The sequence below is a fragment of the Schistocerca americana genome, chromosome 7, assembly GCF_021461395.2.
Source record: "Schistocerca americana isolate TAMUIC-IGC-003095 chromosome 7, iqSchAmer2.1, whole genome shotgun sequence".
In the NCBI taxonomy this organism is placed as follows: Eukaryota; Metazoa; Arthropoda; class Insecta; order Orthoptera; family Acrididae; genus Schistocerca; species Schistocerca americana.
In genome coordinates, this window is record NC_060125.1 from 157,139,329 (window position 1) to 157,164,109 (window position 24,781).

Below are 24,781 nucleotides of genomic sequence, written 5' to 3' on the forward strand. Positions count from 1 at the left end.
GGCATTACTGGGCACAGGATGCACAAACAAAACTTTGTGAGACACACTGGAAGCAACAAGGCGAGGTGAGGATGGAATGGACCGGAAGCAAGGGACGCTGTCACTCACAATCAGATTTTGATTTCTCAGATCTACAAAGATGTGCATATCGAACAGACAGCCGTTAATGTGATAATATGCTTTATTCAATGAATTAGGAAGCACGATTTTTACATTTTTTCCCAATGCTTCAAGTAGCTGTTATTAAATGGTAAGTACGTATGGAAAAATGTGATTGTACATATCTAATATGTTTCTTTGATATCAGTTTACAATTAAGCTGTATGAATCTCAAAAATTGAACCATTATTCTGATGAAGTGGATGCTGAAGCTCGCCAGACACTATATTTTATTTGTATTAAAAAGGGATCGATAGTACTCCCAAAACATTTGAACAACAACAATACAAAGAAATAAAATACTTTATTCTTTAGATTTGTACAGAGACAGGTATACTTTTATGTCTTCCACTAGAAATAATTTTTGCGAGAAATAGCCTACATAAAAGTTTTAGTTACAAAACTGTTCTTTCACCACACTTTTTAAGCCACGACTTGACCTGAAAGAAACAATGACTATGATGTATTCAACCATATTTTTCAGATGTTATTCACATTAGGTTTTTCTGTCACACTCCTCTCAGTTTGTTAGCTTATTATTATTATTATTATTCATCCACATCCTTTGTAGCCAGTTCTCTCAGGATCCTCTTAAACGTTTTTCCTGTGGCCGTCCTCGGCAGTTTGTCCAAGAAGATAACTCCTCCGCGGAGCTTTTTGTGATCAGAAACTTCCTCTGTAACACGTGTAATAGACACATTACCCTCTGTAGATAATTTTTTAAATTTTAACTTTAAGTTCTTATTATTGTGAAATGTCTCCATTCTTTTTAATACTTCTGCTGTCCAATGTGTATGTAACACTGTATTTCGAAACATTAAATACCGAATACTGCAGAGGGGATGGCAAGAAAGACTCTACTGCGAACCATTTCCAAGATTTTTGGCGGGATAAATTTCGACCACATTGCTGCATTGTTGGAACAATCTGTTCACCAGGAGAAGACCCTGTATGAAAACTGGTTCATGTAAGTTATCATCTGTAATAGAATGAACAGCAGTAAAAAGAAAAGACACATGGTACTGGACGAAATTTTTCTGAAAATCAAATGTAACATTACAGTTTGCCATCAAAGAAAGAAGAAATACCGGTAAATCACAGTAGCAGTTGTCGTCCTAGATTGAGCATTCGATAGAGTAAAGTCTGTGAAAAAGAAAAGGAAGGCTGTTGAGGTTCTGTTACCGCCGTTGGGATACAGAGTTCCAAAGCGACAATGTTTCATTAGCAGTGGAGTCAATACCCAGATGAGAATTTTCCACTAGTGATGCAATTCTGAATTGATTAATGAGGCCTGTGCCAACTGTGCAAATGAATGCCTCTGTCAAAAAGAGTATTAGTAAAAGAAGTCCGTCCGAAAAGGCTTCCGAATGCCCAACGGCACCGACCGACCGCCGTGTCATCCTCAGATGATAAGGGTCAATGGATGGGGACATGGGGGTGGGGGGTGGGGGAATGGTGCATGCGGTCAGAAACTTGCTCTCCCAGCTGTTGTCAGTTGTCGTGAGCGGAGGCGCTACTTCTTAGTCAATTTGCTCATCAGTTGGCCTCACAAGGGCTGAGTGCACACCACTTGCCAACAGCGCTCGGCAAAATCAGACGGTCACCCATCGAAGTGCTACCTAAGCCCGACAGCGTTTAACTTCGGTGATCTGACGGAAACCGCTCTTACCACTGCGGCTAGGCTGTTGACAACTATTAGTAAATGGGAGGTAAAAAATATGCCAACACCCCAGTCCTTCGAAAAAGGAAGACGAAACACCACACCGAGCGAGGTGGCGAAGTGGTTAGCACACTGGACTCGCATTCGGGAGGACGGCGGTTCAATCCCGTCTCCGGCCATCCTGATTTAGGTTTTCCGTGATTTCCCTAAATCGCTTCAGGCAAATGCCGGGATGGTTCCTTTGAAAGGGCACGGCCGATTTCCTTCCCCATCCTTCCCACACCCGAGCTTGCGCTCCGTCTTTAATGACCTCGTTGTCGACGGGACGTTAAACACTAATTTCCTCCTCCGAAACACCACCAATGGTTGTTCAGCAGCTATCTATTTGACGCTACTTGGGCGACTTGTACGTTTCTTGTAACGAGAGGAAATGACGACAAACTCACCAACAGACAGTCCACAAGAGCAGTAAATCTCCGACATGGCCAGAAATCGAATCCGGAACCATGCGGCCCAGAGTCAGCTACGCTAACCACTATACAACAATATGTGCCCTCTGCCCCCCACCCATCTTCCCTTGTCCTGCAGACGGAACTCTCTACTAGACATCCCTCCCGGAGAAAACATTTGAGTAGAATTTGTTTAGGCAGCTGAAATGGCACCGAGCGGTTTTATGCAACAATAATATTATGGACACTAACGGACAACATCTGAGGGTCGTTTACTGTGGAATCATGAGTTGGGATGTTGGAAGGCTTTGTGAAACTGTGTGGAAGACAACTACCAGAGTAGGAATGCGACACTATTTCAGAACGAAGTTTGGAAACCCCCTTTCAGTTAACGCACGCACCAGAAGGGGAGAAAGCAGCTGAGGTCAGTCGTCACGAAACGAAGTGGCCTGCAAAAGTCCCCGTCATCCTACCGAGAAAAGAGCCACAAATGTGTTTCGCTGACAGTGCAGTAAATTACCCGGCAATAAAAACGCTGCCGACATGGCGTCCTACGTGCGTTGAATGAAGAAGATAGTTGCTTCCTGATGGGTCCAGTGGCAACGATCAAATCTAGGTATAAATAAGTAGTCTGCTTATAATAGGGAAGGGCAGTCCTTAGTTGGTGGTGAAATATTAATGATAATAATGCAGTAACAGTAGCGACAATAATAACACCAGAGATAATCGCTCTTGCGGAGTTAGTGGAAGTTACATAATTGTGACGGTAATAGCAGTAATGAAGTTACTTGTAATTCTAGTACTTGAAAATGGAATAGCTGAAAGGAAGAAAAGTGAGAATATATATATATATATATATATATATATATATATATATATTTATTTATTTATAATGCTTATGTTGGTTGTGATAGATTGTCTTGTGAAATAAAATTTATTGTATCCTTACACTGTACAAGTAATTTAGTTTAGGACTTACATATCGAGGCGTCAAATCAAGTACTCCATAAATATGCGAAACCAAAATTATTCGTAGCATAAAGATTACAGTGACGACAGAATTCAGTTACTGACTTAGTGAAAGTGTCACATTATGATGTCTGTTGTAGTTTTTTCCATTATTTTTCCTCTCCAGTTAGGCATGATCCGTTACTGACCACTGGTTTTGTACTTTCACCTTATTATTACGCACAGAATGTTACCAGAGAAGTATCTATCGTATTGGATTAACAAAGCTCTGTCCTGTTAGTGGGCCATGTGCAGGGCCGTGGAAATGAATGAATCACACGAGTACGGCACCGATCGGGCAATGTCGTCTCTCTGTCTTTGAGTGATTAGTGTCTCCTAGTCCTCCTGTGACGTGTTTGCCGGCGTAAGAAATATTAGTAGATTCATCGTAATTTACTGCAGTTGATGGAGGTGCGGGTTTTGCACATTTTCTGACTGACAAAGAGAGGTCCCCAACGGTGGGATTGACTTTTTAAACCATCTCAGGTATCACACTACAGCCATTCACCCTGGTGGTCCCTCGTTTGTGAGTAATTAGGGGAAAAATTTGCGAATTTTGTGTGAAACTCAAAGTTATTAATAAAGGTCTGTTATACGGCATGGTTGGGTGGTGTAACTGTTTAGATAATACCTTCACTTGCAGCAAATTTTGGCTTCGAATCTAGTCAGATCCAGCAATTTTTTTTTTTTTTACTTTTGTTCTTACATCTTTATCTAAATGACTTTCATGATCACTTTTATTCAGTTAATTGATTTATATGCAATTTGTTATTTCCGTTCCTTCGTCACATAGTTTTAATCATAATATCAACTTCTTCATTTTCTCTCATTTTTCTTCCTGCCATTCTTTTCCCACTTGAAATCTTTGTTCATGAGTTTTAAATTAATTTTATGTATTAATTTCAATTCCCTTTGTTTCATCATCCTGTTTTTTCATACACATTATTACCTTCATTATACCTATTTCTCATTTTGCTCGACTTTCGTTTTACTGATACTCTTATTTCATTTAAATCTTCATCTGCGTTATTTCATCGTTAGTGCAATAATTATTTAGCTTGCGTTTTAAATGTTTGGAAAGATTACCGTGGAAAAAGAATCGCACATCTGGTAACGAAAAATACATTTTCACACCATTTCACCGTGAATATAAATAGATTATCGGGTCTTTTGTTTTTTAATTTACAAATCGGAATTTTTAAGTAATTTAATATTATTGCAGATAGATATAATTAAATTTATATTCACAAAAATTCCGACTGGAAAAAGAATGATATAAAAGATAAATTAAGCAAATGAAAAAATTCAGACGGTGATTAAGATTATCTGAGAAAGGAATAGAAATAAAAAATACGTGTCACTTACGACTTTTTTAATGGTACTGGCCACCACGTAAAATTCTGAAATTTTTTCACCAATTACTCGCAAATGAGGGCCTACCAGGTCGAATGGCTACAGGGTGTGATACCAGTGATCTTAACCCATATCACCGCATATTTGGTTTCCAAAACTCGCCCCCACCGCTTGTGAGTGATGAATAGAGATGAAATGACTGTCTTAGTAGCTGTTTAACAGAAGTAGATGACTGCACATAAAGAAACTACTTGTAAATAAAAGACGGCCATCATGTGTAAGTATACAGGTTTAGAAAATAGCGCTACTCACTGCTGACGAAACTGACTAGTTCTTCGGCAGAGACGTCCACGCCGGGCTTGACGACGACGTACGCTCGGGGCAGCTCCGTAGTCTCAGGGTTGGGAATCCCCACGACGGCAGCCTCCAGCACCGCCGGGTGCTTCAGCAGGGTTGCCTCGAGATGCGCAGACGGCACCTGCCGTAACAAACAGGTGTAGCTTAGCAGAAACTGTTGTTTACATATTTTGTTCTGCACTGCAGCCTAATGTTAGTTATCCTCTGTCATTCTAACTTCAATTGAAAGATGTGATCTCTTTTGTAAGTGGTTCATTTTTCATAACCTTCTCCACATCGTTATACTCGTATATTTAATTGGATACCAATGCAAATGAAAGATCTATTTCTGCAACTAGTTTCGGTATGTGACTACAGTCTGATTGACAAAGGCATTTTCCTTCACTACAGTGCAGTGTGTTACATTATATTTCTGACTGCCAGTCGATATTCGTTGACCAGAAGTAAAAAAATTCTGTCGTAACAATGATAACACTATGTAAAAAACGACGTATACAAAATCTTAGAGTGTTTAAAGGACATAAAAACATATACTTTCTTTCTGGGACAAAAATGTCGCAGTTGCACCGTGTGCCCGCTATCGGCACTCGGATGATATGACGCAGGAAATCCTTTACGCCAACGTTTGCAGTGGTTTTGAACAGCTTCCCATGCAGCACGTTCACAATGGACTCTTATTTGCAACTATGGCGGGAATGTTAACTGTTCATCACCGCTAGCAGCGTCCTCGTGATGGATAAACAATTACATTATTATTATTTTATATGAAATTTTCTACCAGTTTTTACGTCTTATTCATGGTTGATTATGAGGTAACTCCTTACGGGGCCGCATCACATTTTTGCCGTGGATCTCACAGAACATTTAGAAAATTTTGGAAATTTGTGGTAAGTTAATGGGGGACCAAACTGCTGAGGTCATCGGTCCCTAGGCTCACACAATACTTAATCTAACTTGAACTAACTTACACTAAGGACAACACACACACCCATGCTCGAGGGAGGACTAGAGCCTCTAACGGCGGGAGCCGCACGAACCGTGGCAAAGCGCCTAGACCGCGCGGCTACCCCACGCGGCAGAACATTTAGACAATGTTTTCCCCAGTTGTTGAATATTCCGAGAGACGGTCCAGTAGTGTGGACATCGCGTAATCTTGATTGGCGTACAACACACCGGAAGAACTGGTTGTCCGTTTGCCTGAAGATGTCCTCATTGTTTGTGAAAAATCTGGTTGTTTTGAGCACATTAGACATCATAAGTAAGCAGATGCGATTGGGCATTATTATTCAGGATCATCTCCAGAACAACTTCATTACACGGTAGTAGGACCACCGCTTCTGAACATCACTAGCGTCAAAACCTTCATGGATCTTTCTTCCCATAAGGAAGTATCGTGTGATATTTTCTGAACAATCTAAAATTCGCATGCATAGTTTTTTTACGTCCAGTCTGAGATTTATTGGCTGACAATACCCAAGGATAAGAGAATATTGTCCAGTATTTTATGAACGCATCCAAATATTTATGATCGAGTGTTTATGTAAGCAAGAAACTAACAACTGTTACCTTCAGGTCTAATAGGTGCCTGGGAAATGGCAGTCCGTCTCGTAAGATGTCGACGTTATCTGAAACCGGTAATTCCACCCACTTCATACCCTCGATGGAGACAATATTAAATGAATTATTGAGGTAAATATAAATATTCTAAGATTAATGCTGAGTTTGAAGCCAGAAAGTAAACTGAACGTAAGAAAAAGGAAAAAATCTGCAGAATGGGCTGAAGAAGAAATTGAGTTCTGGGAGAGAAACTGATCCATGTTCAAACCTGCGGTGGCTAATGATATTACCATCTTGTAGAGTGGCGAGACTGATAGAGTCATTGAGGCCTGAAGAAAATACGGTCTTGTCTGTCATTAGCAGAAGTAATTGATAATATTCTGAAACGTGTAAGTGAAATAGAGGTAGAGACAGTCATTACAGTGGAATTTTGTAGCAGATAGTAGGAAGACGGAGTGCCATGAGAAACGTAGGACAATAAATTACTTAATAATTGCACAAGGGTTCATAATTAACATCATTATCCACTAAATATTCACTTCTAGGTAAAGGCCACGATCATCACGCGTTAGACAAAGTTATAATGTTACGAGAAGTAGCAGAAATGAGAACAACAAGGAACAGAACAGTGCATCACGAAGTAGGTTAACTTAAGAAATTCTGCTACCTAGGCAGAAAAATAATCCATGACGTACGGAGCAAGGAGGATATAAAAAGCAGACTAGCACCGGCAAAAATGGCATTCCTGACCAAGAGAAGTCTGCTAGTATCAAACATAGGTATTAATTTGAGGAAGTAATTTCTGAGAGGGTATGTTTGGAACACAGCATCGCATGGCAGTGGGACATGGACTGTGAGAAAACGGAACAGAAGAGAATTAAAGCCTTTTAGATGTGGTGCTATAGAAGAATATTGAAAGTTAGATGGACTGATAAGCAAGGAATGATGAGGTTCTCCGTAGAATCGACGAGGAAACAAACATACGGAAAACACTGACGGGAGAGGACGGAATGATAGAACATCCGTCATCCTGTACTTACATAATCCCCAAGCTAATGAAATTAAAAGAGTAAATGGAAACCAACCGATAAATATAGTGAACAGGTGGAAGTGGATTTAGCTTGTAGTAGTTATTCGGAGATGAAGAGGCTTGCAAGAGAGAGGTTAGATTGGAGAGCTGCATCAAACTTACCTTCGGGGTGCAGACCTCCGCTATTGCAACAACAACGACAACAACAGTCTCTCGTATCTCACTTTCTTCACAGACACAATGCACTTTTCTAGGACCTTTTCATCAAAACCAAGTCTTCCATTCACATTTCCTAATAAAGACGGTACGTTGCAAAAAGCCAAACACAAAAATGCGATTTCTCAGGCGGTCGTATCTCAGGTTCTATTGACCACAGAGGTAAGCGATCAAATTATTTGGATAGCCCTTGGCCTAGTTACCATTTGTATACCTATCGCAAAAACGGGCATGCTGCACCATCCTTCAGTGCATGTTCATAATTTAAACATTACGCATTTCCTCTGATCCAGGCAAATTGAGCAAATCCGTTGTTGCTTTCCGACTTAGGCGGCTTATAAAATCACCATTTTTCATGAGCAGTCCCTGAGAAAAAAAAAAAAAAAAAAAAAAAACATGATTCTTGGATACCAAATGTACCAAAGTACCGATTGTGAGGATGGCCACTTCTATAATTTCTATCCATGGAAACTCGTCGAAATTCTTGCCATGTGTTTTAGGCTGATGTTCTCGAGGAACTTCAAGGTTCAAAGTTGCCGTACTTATCCAGAAAGTCGCGAGAACCGGTTTTCAGCCGTTGTTGCAGGGCACACCGGATTATCTAAATAACTAAGCACAGACAATGGCTCAAATTTTAATTATACATTCTTTAGACATTTATCTAGAAGATCCATTTTCAGTTTTCGAAAATATTCATTCGTTATCAAGATGCAGCCGAAACAGTATGATTATTGGATACCATACTCACCAGTTATAGCGATACCTACTTCTGTAATTTCTATTCATTGCATATAATCGAAATTCTACCATTTGTTCTGAAGACCATTTTCTCTGGGAACGCTGAAACGTTTTCCGATATCACTGTCCGCTACAGAGATCCAGGAGTCCAAATTTATCTTACTTACGAAGGTAAAATATGCATATACTATCCAGTCTGAACCGTAAATGTGGTCTTAACTGAAGTACTGAACACATGGCAGGGGTTCTGGGAACTTGATCTCTCAGCACAAGACAGGAGCATGTAGAGGAACTATAACTCAAGTTTAGAAGAATACTTGACAGTGTACCAGATACGTATGTACACAGATTAACAGTTAATAATGATAGGGACCCTCCATAGTAAACAGTCGCCGTAGAGAAACTTCTAAAGATATAGAGACTACTGCACAGTAAGAAAAAAACAAAGCACAGATCTACAAATAGATAGATGCCGAATGAAACGCATTTGCTGTCATGAAAGCAATGCATGAAGTTTTCACTGATTACTGTAGCAGAATGTTGTGAAATGATCTTTCACAAAACCCAGAGAAGTTCTGGTTGTAAGTAAAATCTGTTAGTGTAACTGACGTTAGTGTCCAGCCACTCGCGAATGAGATAAGAACTGAGACTGAGGGTAGAAAAGTAAAAATCTAAATGCTCAACCCCGTTTTGAAACGTTCCTTTACGAAGGAAAACCCGAGAGAATTGCCCCAATGTAATCCTTGTACCACTGAAAAGACGAGTGAAGTCAGTGTGAATGGAGTTGAGGAACAACTGAAATCGTTAAAAGTGAACAAAGATCCAGGGCGCGATGTAATCCCTATCAGATCTTATGTTGAATTCGTTGTTGAGTTAGCCCCTGTGTTAATTATAATCTATTGTAGACCACTCAAACAAAAAACCGCGTCCAGAAGTTGAAGAAAGGGCGAGCTATAATCGTTTACAAGAAGGATCCACAAAACTACAGTCAAATGACATCGATTTTTGAAGAATCTTAGAACGTTTCCTGAGCTCAAATATAAAGAGCGGTATCCAACAAAATTACACCCTCCAGGGCAACCTGCACGGACTCCCTACAGATAAGTGTGCGTGTGTTCACTTCAATCGTTCTCGTCGTATTTTTAATTTACCTGTCTTGCATATGGGGACACCATCCTACATTTTAGCGACTCAGTGAGGTTTACTGCCGGCCAGAGTGGCCGAGCGGTTCTAGGCGCTACCGTCTGGAACCGCGCGACCGCTGCGATCGCAGGTTCGAATCCTGCCTCGGGCATCTATGTGTGTGATGTCCTTAGGTTAGTTAGGTTTAAGTAGTTCTAAGTTCTAGGGGACTGATGACCTCAGAAGTTAAGTCCTATAGTGCTCAGGGCCATTTGAACCTTTTTTTTTTTTTTTTTTTTTTGAGGTTTATGGGCCACAGTTTTTACTCCAGACTGTTGTGGTTGCCACATCTTAGAGACCTGAAAGCCAGATCCCTGAAGGCACTGCCTTAGCCACAGGTCTTGGGGAGCAGACAGGGCTCGCCTCCTCCAGTTTTATACGGCCTTCGTGCGCTCGCAGCTGTATTATGGGTGGACGGCGTATGGGTGAGCGAGGCCATTGCCATGTCACTGTCTGCGCGACCCCTCTCGCCGGAGGTTCGAGTCCTCCCTCGGGCATGGGCGTGCGTGTTACTCTTAGCATAAGTTAGTTTAAGTAGTGTATAAGTCTAGGGACCGATGACCTAAGCAGTTTGGTTCCCCAGAAATTCACACGCATTTGAACATTTTTGAGCGAGGTCCTCTTATTTGCAGATCATTGACGCTGTGCGCCTTGAGGGGATTCGGCTGGCCACGGGCGCTTAGCAGGCCACCCCTAGTCCCAGCCTCTGTGCTGTGGCGGCGGAACCGCCACTTAGCATCTGACGCCAGCACCTCATGGTGCACCACGCGTGTAAGTTCCTTGCAAATCCTACTTCATCTGCACACCATACTGTTGCTCGTCCGCCTCTGTAGGCCTTTTTGCCAAACCGTCCAAAAGCCACAATGCCATCTGGGATACGCGAGCAGCGTGTCCTGGAGTCACTTGGTGTGGAGCCAGTACAGCCCCAAATGCAGGGTTTTAATCGTCTGCCACCCTGATTACTGGAGAGGCCCAGATTGATTTTAGATTTGGCGCGGAACAGGAGAGATAGAACTACCACTTCCGTTTTTTAATGCGATATTTTCTGACATTTTATCTGAGCATCACGACTATGTCGCTGATTTTACGAATGGGTTGAAACATGGAGATTCTACTTGTTGCTCTGTTGCTTCACGGATCGTGTCCTCAAGGTCCGACTGTTACTGTTTTTGGTGAAGAACTGTATGCAGTCTTGTGGGCAGTGGAGCACATTAGACTTTCTTCAAGTGATAAATTTCTTGTCTGTTCCGATTTTCTGGATGTCCTTCTCTCTCTGAAACGTTTGGACCCAGCAGATAAAGTAGTCCAGACTATCCAGGATAGCCTCTTCTGCCCACAACGGCTGGGGAAGGAGGTGTCTGTCTGCTGGGCACCAGGGCACTTGGGAATTGTGGGGAAGGAAGTGGCGGATCTAGCAGCAAAGGAGGCGTGCCTTGATCCTCAGGTATTTCAGTGTGCCATCCCCCTGCGTGCTATGACCTCGCTGTTGAGCTCGTCGGTGGGTGGATGAGTGGCTGGAAGTAACCGACAACAAGATACGTGGAGTAAAGCTCACAACTCGGCCTTGGTGTACCTCCTTCCAGCCAAGTTGGCGAGGCAAGGTCCTCGTCGCACGCCTTCGCGTAGGCCACAGCCCTATGACGCATGGCTTTTTGCTCCGGAGACAGGACGCTCCAGTGTGCGCCACATTTTATTAGACTGCATTTTATTTTCCGACAAGCAGGACGCAGCTGATTTGCCGACGGATCTGCAGTCTATTCTAGATAATGATCAAACGAAAGTGGTTCGAGTTTTGTGAATTGTTCACCGGTTTTATTAAGAATTTATGGTTCTAATATGTTCACTGGGTGATTTGTTCGCCCATATATTAAGTAAGTGGCCAGCCACTGAAATTTTTCTATTCCTTCCTTTAGATTCTTTGTCGTTTTACTTGTGTTTTAATCTCCTGTATAGAATCTTTTATTCTTTCCTGTTGTCTAACAAGTATGGTCACATTTTATTATCTTTCTCCACATTCGTTACTTTTAATATGAATAAGGGCGCTGATAACGTCACCGTTGAGGGCCCGTAGGCACTAAACGCACACACACACACACACACACACACACACACACACTGCACAGATTCCGAAAACATCGATCATGTAAAACCTAACTCACACTTTTTTTTACATGAAAAAAGGCAGTCAAGTAGATGCAGTATTTCTTAATTTTCGCAAGGCACTTGACTCAGTACCACATCTACGCTTATTGTAAGAAACACGATGGTGTTGGGTATCAAGCGGCTGAACTGAGGATTTTATGGTACAGAAGACGCAGCATGTTATCTTGGATGAAGAGTCATCGTCAGACGTAGGGTTAACTTAGTGTTTGCCTCAATGTGGTGTGTTGGAACCCTTGCTGTTCATGGTGTATATTAATATCCCTGCAGAAAATGCAAATAGTAACTTCGGACTTTCGCAGAAGTTACATAAATCTACAATAAGTTTCGAAGTGGTGCAAAGTTTGGCAACTCACTTTAAATGTTCAGAAATGTGAAACTGTGCACTTCACAAAACGAAAGAACGTAGTGTCCAGTGACTATAATATCAGCGAATCACTGTTGGAATCGCTCAACTGACTCTGTAAGGACTTAAATATCTTCAACATTTCGCTGCCCTGTCAGCAACTGTGTAAATATTAATTTTAATTTTAATAATTAACAGCCTCAGTTCCACCGTTTACCTAGAATTTACCTAGGTTTCAGTCGGGATAACCCAACCTTCTTCAGAATAACAGTAACTACTGTTTGTGCTTAGTGGAATTCGTCTAGCTAAAACTACAAATCCATAAATCATCGTCAGACTGTAAAAGTTATCTGGAACCGCCTCGTCCCCACTTCGCGACCGCGATGCGGCAGCTACGAGTGGTGTACTGGAACTGACCGTAGCGTCATGAGGCCCGCCTAGGCGCACACAGTACCTTGTGCCTGCGTACAAACTGTATGATAGTTACTTGTTGGGACAAGACGTGAACTAAACTCCTGACCTTGAACTTACTAGTGAAGTGAAATAAAATGTACAGCTGAGGAAAAGGGCGTATATGTTAACCTGTGCAGAACGTACTTACATCGACTGTCTTCACATTTATGAAGTATTCATTGGTCACGATTTGAGGAAGACATCATGTGCTTACAAGGTACGGCCTAACTAGGAAAATTTATGTGCTTAAGCACGAAGTTTTGTCACCTAAAACGAACTTAGGAGTGGGAAGGATACTATAAAGCCAACATCGTCATTATTACGACTAGGTCTAGAAATTTTTAAGACGTAATTGTTAAGCACTTGCTTAGCTGTGGTTACAACGCATGAACATCCTATTGACGTAGCACACAAATGGTCACGATTGAACTTATGAACAAGCCTGTATCTAATCTGTAACATCCGGCAATACTGGCCATATAAAATAGATGGTCATTATTCAATATTTGTATATTTGACCTTCAATATTAGTATATTTGACCTTTCAGGTAGTTTTAGCTTGACGATGTCCACTGTGGACAAACGGTAGTTACTGTTGTTCTTAAGAACGTTGGGTTATCCCGACTAAAACCTAGGTAAATGCTAGGTAAACGGTGCAACTGAGGCTGTTAATTATTAAAATTAAAATTAAGACTTCGTAAGGACATGAAATGGAATGATCATATAGGCCCAGAATTGTAGAATGCTGGGGAAGTGCAATCAGTCTTCAAAGGAGATCGGTTACAAACCACTCGTGCCCTCATTCTATAATTCTGCTCAAGTGTGTGGGACCCGCACCAGATATGACTAACTGGAGATACTGAGCGTATACAGAGAACGACAGCACGAATGGTAACAAGCTTGTCTGACCAGTGAGAGTTTGTAACAGTGATGCTGAAGGAGCTGAACTGGTTGACTCTCAAAGATAGACGAAAACCATCCCGAGAAAGCCTAATTACAGAGATTCAGGAACCGGCTTCATACGATTACTCTAGGAATATACCACAGTCCCCTAACTATCGCCCACACAGGGATCATGAGGATAAGATTAGACTAACCACAGCACGCAGAGACACATTTAAACAGTTATTCTTACCATACTCCATACGTGAGTAGAAGGGAGAGAGACCGTAGTAAGTGGTACAGTGGGATGTGTGTTCAAGTGTGTGTGAAATCTTACGGGACTTAACTGCTAAGGTCATCAGTCGCTAAGCTTACACACTACTTAACCTAAATTATCCTAAGGACAAACACACACACCCATGCCCGAGGGAGGACTCGAACCTCCGCCGGGACCAGCCGCATAGTCCATGGCTGCAGCGCTACAGACCGCTCGGCTAAACCCGCGCGGCCACATTGGGGTGTGCTCAATGTCATGCGTGTCACTGAGAGTCGAAAAGTGTATAGATGTAGGCCTACATGTCGACGTAGATGAGACGGATTTGCTGAAAAAGAAGGCTTTGCTACAAAAACTGGCTGGATAGAAGTATTTAGAAAGTCCTGTGTTAAAAGAGCACGAATACGTTCGCATGCTACGATTTTTGGTGACGAAGGCGGAATGAGGGTTTAGGCAGCTGGTTGCCCACTTTATTGTCTTTTAAAGTGGAGCATATTTTTGTGTTCCGACAGAAGTGTTTCTAAGCTAGTGATTTCTTAGTTAACACCCTCTACATATTTGCACGATACGAAGTAATCAAGATCATCTTGCAGTGAGATATCATTGGGTTATATACAGAGTGTTTCAAAAATGACCGGTATATTTGAAACGGCAATAAAAACTAAACGAGCAGCGATAGAAATACACCGTTTGTTGCAATATGCTTGGGACAACAGTACATTTTCAGGCGGACAAACTTTCGAAATTATAGTAGTTACAATTTTCAACAACAGATGGCGCTGCAAGTGATGTGAAAGATATAGAAGACAACGCAGTCTGTGGGTGCGCCATTCTGTACGTCGTCTTTCTGCTGTAAGCGTGTGCTGTTCACAACGTGCAAGTGTGCTGTAGACAACATGGTTTATTCCTTAGAACAGAGGATTTTTCTGGTGTTGGAATTCCACCGCCTAGAACACAGTGTTGTTGCAACAAGACGAAGTTTTCAACGGAGGTTTAATGTAACCAAAGGACCGAAAAGCGATACAATAAAGGATCTGTTTGAAAAATTTCAGCGGACTGGGAACGTGACGGATGAACGTGCTGGAAAGGTAGGGCGACCGCGTACGGCAACCACAGAGGGCAACGCGCAGCTAGTGCAGCAGGTGATCCAACAGCGGCCTCGGGTTTCCGTTCGCCGTGTTGCAGCTGCGGTCCAAATGACGCCAACGTCCACGTATCGTCTCATGCGCCAGAGTTTACACCTCTATCCATACAAAATTCAAATGCGGCAACCCCTCAGCCCCGCTACCATTGCTGCACGAGAGACATTCGCTAACGACATAGTGCACAGGATTGATGACGGCGATATGCATGTGGGCAGCATTTGGTTTACTGACGAAGCTTATTTTTACCTGGACGGCTTCGTCAATAAACAGAACTGGCGCATATGGGGAACCGAAAAGCCCCATGTTGCAGTCCCATCGTCCCTGCATCCTCAAAAAGTACTGGTCTGGGCCGCCATTTCTTCCAAAGGAATCATTGGCCCATTTTTCAGATCCGAAACGATTACTGCATCACGCTATCTGGACATTCTTCGTGAATTTGTGGCAGTACAAACTGCCTTAGACGACACTGCGAACACCTCGTGGTTTATGCAAGATGGTGCCCAGCCACATCGCACGGCCGACGCCTTTAATTTCCTGAATGAATATTTCGATGATCGTGTGATTGCTTTGGGCTATCCGAAACATACAGGAGGCGGCGTGGATTGGCCTCCCTATTCGCCAGACATGAACCCCTGTGACTTCTTTCTGTGGGGACACTTGAAAGACCAGGTGTACCGCCAGAATCCAGAAACAATTGAACAGCTGAAGCAGTACATCTCATCTGCATGTGAAGCCATTCCGCCAGACACGTTGTCAAAGGTTTCGGGTAATTTCATTCAGAGACTACGCCATATTATTGCTACGCATGGTGGATATGTGGAAAATATCGTACTATAGAGTTTCCCAGACCGCAGCGCCATCTGTTGTTGAAAATTGAAACTACTGTAATTTCGAAAGTTTGTCTGCCTGAAAATGTACTGTTGTTCCAAGCATATTGCAAGAAACGGTGTATTTCTATCGCTGCTCGTTTAGTGTTTATTGCCGTTTCAAATATACCGGTCATTTTTGAAACACCCTGTATGTGCACAACATCGTACGTGTAACGACGCATCCGTGTGGCCCAGCCGATGTTGAACATTATCTGTCTAATATAGCGTGCTGCGCACTGTTGTTAAATTAATCGCGTACCTGTGTAGGCACTCCGTATGAGCGTATTCTGGTTAGTGGCGACGATGTGGCACCGTGTCGAGAGCTTTTCGGCGATCTAGGAAAACGGAATCTACTTCCTGAAATCGCTCTTACGTAAGAGCATCCACACCCACCACCAATAAAAAAATTCTCATGTGTATGTGAATACCTAAGGGACCCAACTGTTGAGGTCATCGATCCATAGACTTACACACAACTTAAACTTAGGCTAACTTATGCTAGGAACAACACACACACCCACTCCCGAGGGAAGACTCGAGCCACCAGTGGGAGGGGCCGCGCAATCCGTGACATGGCGCCTCCAACCGCGCGGCCACTCCGCGCGGCCCACTGCCAGTACTCACGTGTTCCCCCTTGTACTTGATGAAGTCTTTGATGCGGTCTGTGACGTAGAAGAGACCAGATGCGTCGTAGTAGCCGACGTCGCCGGTGTGGAACCAGCCATCCGCGTCGATGGCGGCAGCGGTGGCGGCGGGGTCGTTGTAATAGCCGCGGGTCACCATCGGACCGCGGAAGCACAGCTCGCCCTCCTTACCCGGTCCCAGCGCCTCACCCGTCTGCGTGTCCACCACCTGTCCTCAAATAAAGCACGATTAGATGTTAGCCTGCTTCATTCAAAAAAATGGTTCAAAATGGCTCTGAGCACTGTGGGACTTAACATCTGTGGTCATCAGTCCCCTAGAACTTAGAACTACTTAAACCTAACTAACCTAAGGACATCACACACATCCATGCCCGAGGCAGGATTCGAACCTGCGACCGTAGCAGTCGCGCGGTTCCGGACTGAGCACCTACAACCGCGAGACCACCGCGGCCGGCTTGCTTCATTCCGTCTGTAGTAGTTACAGGAGTGTATTTTAATATATTTTAGCCTTTCGCCCCGGCGTTTCTTGCGGCTTTGCCCGCGTAAGCACATTCTAAGTTTATCTCTTGCGGGCACCATTCACACTAGGACTCACGTGCATATCAACAAGCATTTGTCTGTCTCTAAGTACGTATAGCCATTTGTCTACTAGAGTAGCTTATCTTTGGGTGGGAACTGCGAGGCGTGTCTTCAGCAAGTCGCCTAAACTTTGGGCTGTGCAGGCTAGTAGATTTGATTGGCAGGCAGAATCAGTTAGCATGTGGGCTCATGCCTAGTGGGCCGGCCGCGGTGGTCTAGCGGTTCTAGGCGCTCAGTCCGGAGCCGCGCGACTGCTACGGTCGCAGGTTCGACTCTTGCCTCGGGCATGGATGTGTGTGATGTCCTTAGGTTAGTTAGGTTTAAGTAGTTCTAAGTTCTAGGGGACTGATGACCATAGTTGTTAAGTCCCATAGTGCTCAGAGTCATTTGAACCATTTGAACCATCATGCCTAGTGGACAAACCGGGACATTCTGCACTACCGCTTGCTGCTGCGAACACACTCGTTCTGCCTGCTGGAACCATGACGTTGTCGTGATCTGTTTCGTATAGACGCTTTGTCTTGTGGTAATTCAATGGTCACTTGTGACGACATCGTTCTGGATTGTGGTGAGACGTGTGTTTGGTTGCACTGCCTCTGCGTAATTGTATTTTGTGGCACATCAGATTTATTTAAACGAGATACTTTGCAACGTATTCAATGCGAGCAGTATCCTTTCTTTGTTTGAGTTCACAGCTTCGCTAAAACACGAAGAAAAATACATTCAACTTAATTCGATCGACCTTATCGAATTGCTTTTCTACCCGTTAAACGGTATTATGGCCGTTAATGTGAATATAGGCTGATTTTCCTTGCCTTTTGAAAAAGTTTTATGGGTGTCCCAGAAACGTTGCAACAAACTTGGAGGGTTTGTAGTGGCGTCTTGAAGAGCGAACGGACGATAGGAACCCGCGCTCGGAAACGTTATTCAACTATGCTACGGAGCGTCGAAATCATAGGCGCAGGTTTCTGCCATTAGGCCACCCCTTCGGCAGCAAAGTTTCCATGGTGGTGACAGTTGCAGACACCTGTCACCAACCCCATTTTATTTTTTTCTGTATACCGAAAACCACTGGGTATGTTAAAGGATTCCAGAAGAAAAATAAACTGCATGTGGAAACCTGTCTCCGAAACCATCAGCCACCAGGGCAACAGAGCGTTGCATTTATAGGACACAAAGCCTGTCTACGCAGCAGCTAGCTCCATCTTCTCCACTGGCGATCGCGGCAATCAGTCGCGATCACTGAATAACAAACAACATTGCCAGATGACATCTTGGGTTGTCGGGTGTTCTGCCGGATATCAGCGTCGTACTTGCACGATATTTCGGTCACGTAGCTCGAGACCTTCATCAGGTGCGACCTGAGACTGCTCCTCGAGTGGATCTGGTCCAGTATTTATGCCTATGGACTTCCCCCTCCACCAACGGCTGCAGGCGCTTCCTCTGTGGTCCGCGCCCATTCCCTGTGACCTGCTGGAGCGTTGCTGCTCCGTTTTCCGTCCGCTGCGATTCTAGGTGTTCCCTCTGCGGTCCGCGCCCACCAAACCCGCTCCTGGGGGTTTCATCTACGGTCTGGGGTACCAGGCGTTCCCCCTGCGGTCCGCGCCCGCTCACCACGACCTGTTGGAGCATTGCCGCTCCGTTTTCCATCTGCTGCGGCTCTGGATGTTCCCTCTGCGGTCCGCGCCCACCAGTCCCACTTCTGGGTGTTCCATCTTCGGTCTGGTGCTCCTGGCAGTCCGTCATGGGCTCGTTTACCATCTCCATGTCTCTGGTTCTTCTGTTTGTGTAGTGTTGCAGCTGGCCCCGTTGCTCCTTTAACAATTCCAGAGCCGGATCCCAGGCTCTGCTTAGCTGGTACCCTGTGTCACGATTCATAAGATCGTCAGCCATTTTAATCTCAATCGATTCTCTTATGACACTGTCCCAAAATCTGGGTGTTTGTGCTAGAATCTTGGTATCCTCATACTTCATGGCATGATCTAGCTCTAGACAGTGTTCAGCAATGGCTGACTTAGTCACCTGTCTTAATCTAGTGTGCCTCTGATGTTCTTTGCACCTGATCTCCACAGTTCTCGTCGTCTGGCCAATGTAGGACATGCCACATTGGCAAGGTATATTGTAAATCCCTGGTTTTCGTAACCCCAGGTCGTCTTTGACACTCCCCAGCAGTCCCCCGATCTTGTTGGACAAATTGAGAGGGCACTCCGACCAGCCACTATACCACAGGTTCCTGAAGAAGACCAAGATGAAGCAAGGAAGGTGGCATATCTGCCCTATGCTGCCTCTATTTCTGCCAGAATCAGTAGGATCCTGCGTAAACACAATATCAAGTGTGTTTTCTGTCCATCCAACAAGATCGGGGGACTGCTGGGGAGTGTCAAGACGACCTGGGGTTACGAAAACCAGGGATTTACAATATACCTTGCCAATGTGGCATGTCCTACATTGGCCAGACGACGAGAACTGTGGAGATCAGGTGCAAAGAACATCAGAGGCACACTAGATTAAGACAGGTGACTAAGTCAGCCATTGCTGAACACTGTCTAGAGCTAGATCATGCCATGAAGTATGAGGATACCAAGATTCTAGCACAAACACCCAGATTTTGGGACAGTGTCATAAGAGAATCGATTGAGATTAAAATGGCTGACGATCTTATGAATCGTGACACAGGGTACCAGCTAAGCAGAGCCTGGGATCCGGCTCTGGAATTGTTAAAGGAGCAACGGGGCCAGCTGCAACACTACACAAACAGAAGAACCAGAGACATGGAGATGGTAAACGAGCCCATGACGGACTGCCAGGAGCACCAGACCGAAGATGGAACACCCAGAAGTGGGACTGGTGGGCGCGGACCGCAGAGGGAACATCCAGAGCCGCAGCAGATGGAAAACGGAGCGGCAATGCTCCAACAGGTCGTGGTGAGCGGGCGCGGACCGCAGGGGGAACGCCTGGTACCCCAGACCGTAGATGAAACCCCCAGGAGCGGGTTTGGTGGGCGCGGACCGCAGAGGGAACACCTAGAATCGCAGCGGACGGAAAACGGAGCAGCAACGCTCCAGCAGGTCACAGGGAATGGGCGCGGACCACAGAGGAAGCGCCTGCAGCCGTTGGTGGAGGGGGAAGTCCATAGGCATAAATACTGGACCAGATCCACTCGAGGAGCAGTCTCAGGTCGCACCTGATGAAGGTCTCGAGCTACGTGACCGAAATATCGTGCAAGTACGACGCTGATATCCGGCAGAACACCCGACAACCCAAGATGTCATTAGATCGCCGGGAAAGCCTGAAGAGTTACAACATTGCCAGATGTTCCGCCTACGTTCCGTCAACGCACAAAATGGTTCAAATGGCTCTGAGCACTATGGGACTTAACATCTGTGGTCATCAGTCCGCTAGAACTTAGAACCACTTAAACCTAACTAACCTAAGGACATCACACACATCCATGCCCGAGGCAGGATTCGAACCTGCGACCGTAGCGGTCACGCGGTTCCAAACTGAAGCGCCTAGAACCGCACGGCCACACCGGCCGGCGTCAACACAGAAAGCCGCGTTTGCTGTCAATGGGATAGACTACTGGCGGGCGCCAGCGCCTATAATTTCGACGCACTGTAGCGTCGTTGGATGAAGTTTGCAGACACGGGGTCTTGCAGCTCTCCCACCCCCACCCCACCCCACCCCCTCCTTTCTTTCAGGAGTGCTAGTTCTGCATGGTTCGCAGAAGAGCTTCTGTAAAGTTTGGAAGGTAGGAGACGAGATACTGGCAGAAGTAAAGCTGTGGGTACCGGACGTGAGTCGTGCTTCGGTAGCTCAGTTGGTAGAGCACTTGCCCGCGAAAGGCAAAGGTCCCGAGTTCGAGTCTCGGTCGGGCACACAGTTTTAACCTGCCAGGAAGTTTCAATACTGGATTTCTTTGCACCCAGTATCGAGGACAGTAACCAGTCTGCCGTGGAGCGGTCGTCATGTACCCAATTGGCTGTAGCCCCCTGACAACACAGGGAGTGCACTGCTAACGCCTGAGCTGGAAACTCCGCAAGGAGTAGATGCCCATTTTGGGGCATCAGGACTACCAGTAAAGTAGCCTGCCAGGTGGCCTATGCTGCGGCTGTGTGGCACCTGTGGGAAGAGCCCCTGGACGTAGGGGGTGGCATCAAGCAGATGACAGAAGCAGACCAAGTCATCTTCTGCTGGTGACCTAATAGCCCCAGCAGACTCTAAGAATGGAAAGGTAGACTTCAGTACTGAGAAGCATGAACCCAAATCGTTCCCTTCCCTAGCTTTACATGGGAGGAACGTAGGGTTACAGAAAAGAGAGTGCCACATTCGTCTCAGTATTTTTTAGGCAGTAGAACCTATGGGGACTCCTTTCTGGCTACAAACAATATGTTTTTTGTTGAAAACCTGGAGGACAATTTTGGGGAAATGGTTCCACTGTCCAAAATGCGAAATGGGTCAGCCCTGATGCAGACAGCACCCCCAGTCCAGTCACAAGCATTGCTCGCCTCGATAAGAAGGGTGATATTCCCGTTTTGGTCAAACGTCCTACTGCAGTCTGACGACAAGATATGAGCTAATTTGGAACGACAGGGTGTTCACGTCGTCCGACGCGTTTATAGGGGACCTAAAGATAACAGGGTTGCCCTTTGAGGGTGATTCGTTACCTGAAAATGCCAAGGTGATGGTATACAAATGTGACGTAAAATCATACATCCCTCCCCCCATGTCGTGCTTTAAGTGATGGAAATTTGGGCACATGACTTCCGAGTGCAGTTCCATTATCATGTAGGGACTGCGGACGACCACTGCACCCAAATACTCCATGTGCTGCAATTGTGTAAACTGTGGAGAGAACCACTTCCCCCGTTTGTCAGACTGTGCTGTCCTCCAAAAGGAGACGAAAATTATGGAGTACAACTCGAGACACGTTTACTTACTAATAGGCTAAAAAGAAATATGTCAGGTAGAACCTCATTCGCTTGAAAGCTTCCTGTAGTGTAGCTACAACGACACTGCCCTCGCTCATTTCATTGTGGCACATGGCACATGCTCTGCCAATGATCTCTCAATTTGCTGCTTGGCCTTCTACCGTCTATCCACTGGCGAGCTTACGACGATTTGTGTGGAAGTGACCACTTTCCGCTCTTCCTGTCCCTCTCCCAGCGTCACTCATAAGGACGCTGGCTCTTACCAAGGCTGATTGGGACACTTTCGCCTCTGCTACCACCGTTGGATTTCCATTGCTCAGTAACATCAATATAGCGATCCAGGATGTTACTACAAACATTGTTTCTGCAGCTGAAGCGGCAATTCCATGTTCCTCAGGTTGCCCCTAATGGAAGACAGTGCCTTGGTCGTCCTTGTAAATCACTGCTGCCATTACGGATCGTAGGCGGGCCCCACAATGTATCATTGTGGAGGTCCTCCATGCGAGCCTGTAGCAAGGACTCTACTGTCCTTTGCCAGCTTCACATCAACCATACTTGGTTAACTTACGGCCACCTCCTATGCTGCGAGGACGCACCTCAGTATGGTGTGCTTGAAGCTTGACGGTGGACTTTCAACCTTCCTCACTCTCTACCTATACTGTTATGTAACAACTACACATGAGCTGGATTTTAGTTTTATTCGAGAGGGGTTTTTTATCACCCAATCTAAGGGTGGGTGTCTGGACTTCCCTATCAGGTCTTCGCCCTACCTACATTTTAACTCTTTCTCGGTCCTTCTGGTGCTGTCTTTTCTTCTTTCCACCATCGTTTCTGTTCCTTTTACGTATGGAAGGGGTTGGGTTTTACAGACGTCTGAAAAACGTTGCCTGTCATAGTGTAGTGTCAACACAGGTGATGTTTTGTATAAGGGCATGTTCCGTGGTTAGAGTTTGGACCCTTATTGTGCTTAATAATCCGGTAATCGCGGAAGTATATGAGCACATTTCACACCACTGTGTACTGTGTACAGTATACAAACAGAGTGTACCGGCATTGCAGTGCATCCCATCCGATAATTACCATTTATGAGGAAATGGTTTGTGGACAATAACATTCCTGCAATGAACTGGCCTGCTTGGACCACAAGTCAGTGAAAGACTTGGGATGAATTGTAATATCGACGTCATTCCAGACCCCAGAATCTAACCTCTGTTTTCCACTCTTCAGGAAGAATGGAGTGCCATACCTCTGCCAACACTCAGACACCTCAGTAGATTACGTCTCTCGGAGTTAAGTTGTAGGAATGTACACTGAGGTGACAAAGTCAAGGGACAGCGATATTAGCACATACAGGTCGTCTACATAAGCTATAGAAGGGTAGTGCAATGTCGTAGTTGACATTTGTACTCAGGTGATTTGTGTGAAAAGGTGTCCGACGTGATTGTGGTTCCGCGACGGGGATTAACATACTTTGATCGCAGAATGGTAGTTGAAGCTAGTTGCATGGGGTATTCCATTTCAGATCTCGGTAGGGAATTCGACATTCCGAGATCCACAGTATCAAGAGCGTACCGAGGATACCAAATTTTAGTAATTACCTGTCACTATCGAAAACGCACTGTCTCACGCCTTCACTTAAAGACCGAGAGCAGTGGAGTCTGTTTAGAGCTGTCAGTGCTAAGAGACAAGCAACATTACATGAAATAAACGCAGAAATAAATGTGGGACGTATGACGAACGTATCCGTTAGGACAGTGCGGTGAAATATGGCGTCGTGGGGTTATGGCAGCAGACGACCGACGGAAGTGTCTTTCCTAACAGCACGACATCGCCTGCTGCGCCTGTCCTGGGATCGTGACCACGTTGATTGGATCCTAGAAGACTGGAAAATCGAGGCCTCGTGAGACGGATCCCAATTTCAGTTTGTGAGAGTTGAGTCCTCTGATCCAACTAAACCTATAGTTGACTGGAAATGGTTATGTTCGTCTACCGGAAGACCATTTGCAGCCATTCGTGGTTTTCATGTTCCTAAGCAATGGTACAATTTTTATGATTGACAGTAAGCCATGTCACTGGGACACTATTGTTCGAGATTGGTTTGAAGAACGTTCTGGACAGTTCAAGTGAATTATTTGGCCACCCAGATCACCCGACACGAATTCTACTGAACAGTGACGGAACACAGTCGAGAGGTCAGTTCCTGCTCAACATAATGTACCGGCAACACTTCCGCAGTTATGGTTCAGTATTTCTGAAGGGATCTTCCAAGATCTTTTTGGGTCCATGTCACGTCGACTTGGTGATCTACACAGGGCAAAATGAGATCCAACACAATATTAGGCAGTACCCCGTGACGTATGGCACCTTAGTGTATCCTGGAAAACATTTTGTGTGAGACCTCCAACAGTGTTGGTCGACTCACCTTGATCTCCACGGTAGGCTGCGGGCGACCCACGGAACCCAGCGGCGCGGGGTTGTTTCTGGTGTCGCTCAGCGTCATCAGGACTTCCGTCATGCCGTAAACCTGCACCGCCCTCAGCCGGAACTTGGTCTCCAGCTCCAGTAGGGTAGGGCGGTCGATTGGCGACCCTACGAACATGATCGCGCGCAGCGGCTCCAAGTTGGGCTGCGGACTCATCTTGCCGAGCCGCACTCCGGCGTACGGCGACATTAGTGTGCTCAAAACCTGCAGACAGCAGCAGGAACAGCGATTGACAATTGATAAATTGAAAGCTTACTCTTTGCTTATTGTACTTCAGCTCTCCTTGTTAAATGATATTTTTGAAGTT

At 45.1% G+C, this 24,781-nt stretch overlaps 1 protein-coding gene across 1 annotated transcript; it reads right to left on the reverse strand.

Moving 5' to 3' along the window:
• Nucleotides 1–707: 707 nt before the first annotated feature.
• Nucleotides 708–24,663, reverse strand: LOC124622809 (luciferin 4-monooxygenase-like). Its single transcript, XM_047148600.1, has 4 exons — nt 24,415–24,663; nt 16,463–16,690; nt 4,942–5,107; nt 708–835 (listed from the first exon to the last, which is right to left on the reverse strand). The coding sequence occupies exons 1-4, from the start codon at nt 24,661–24,663 to the stop codon at nt 708–710; spliced, it is 771 nt and encodes a 256-aa protein (XP_047004556.1).
• Between the last annotated feature and the right edge of the window lie 118 nt (nt 24,664–24,781).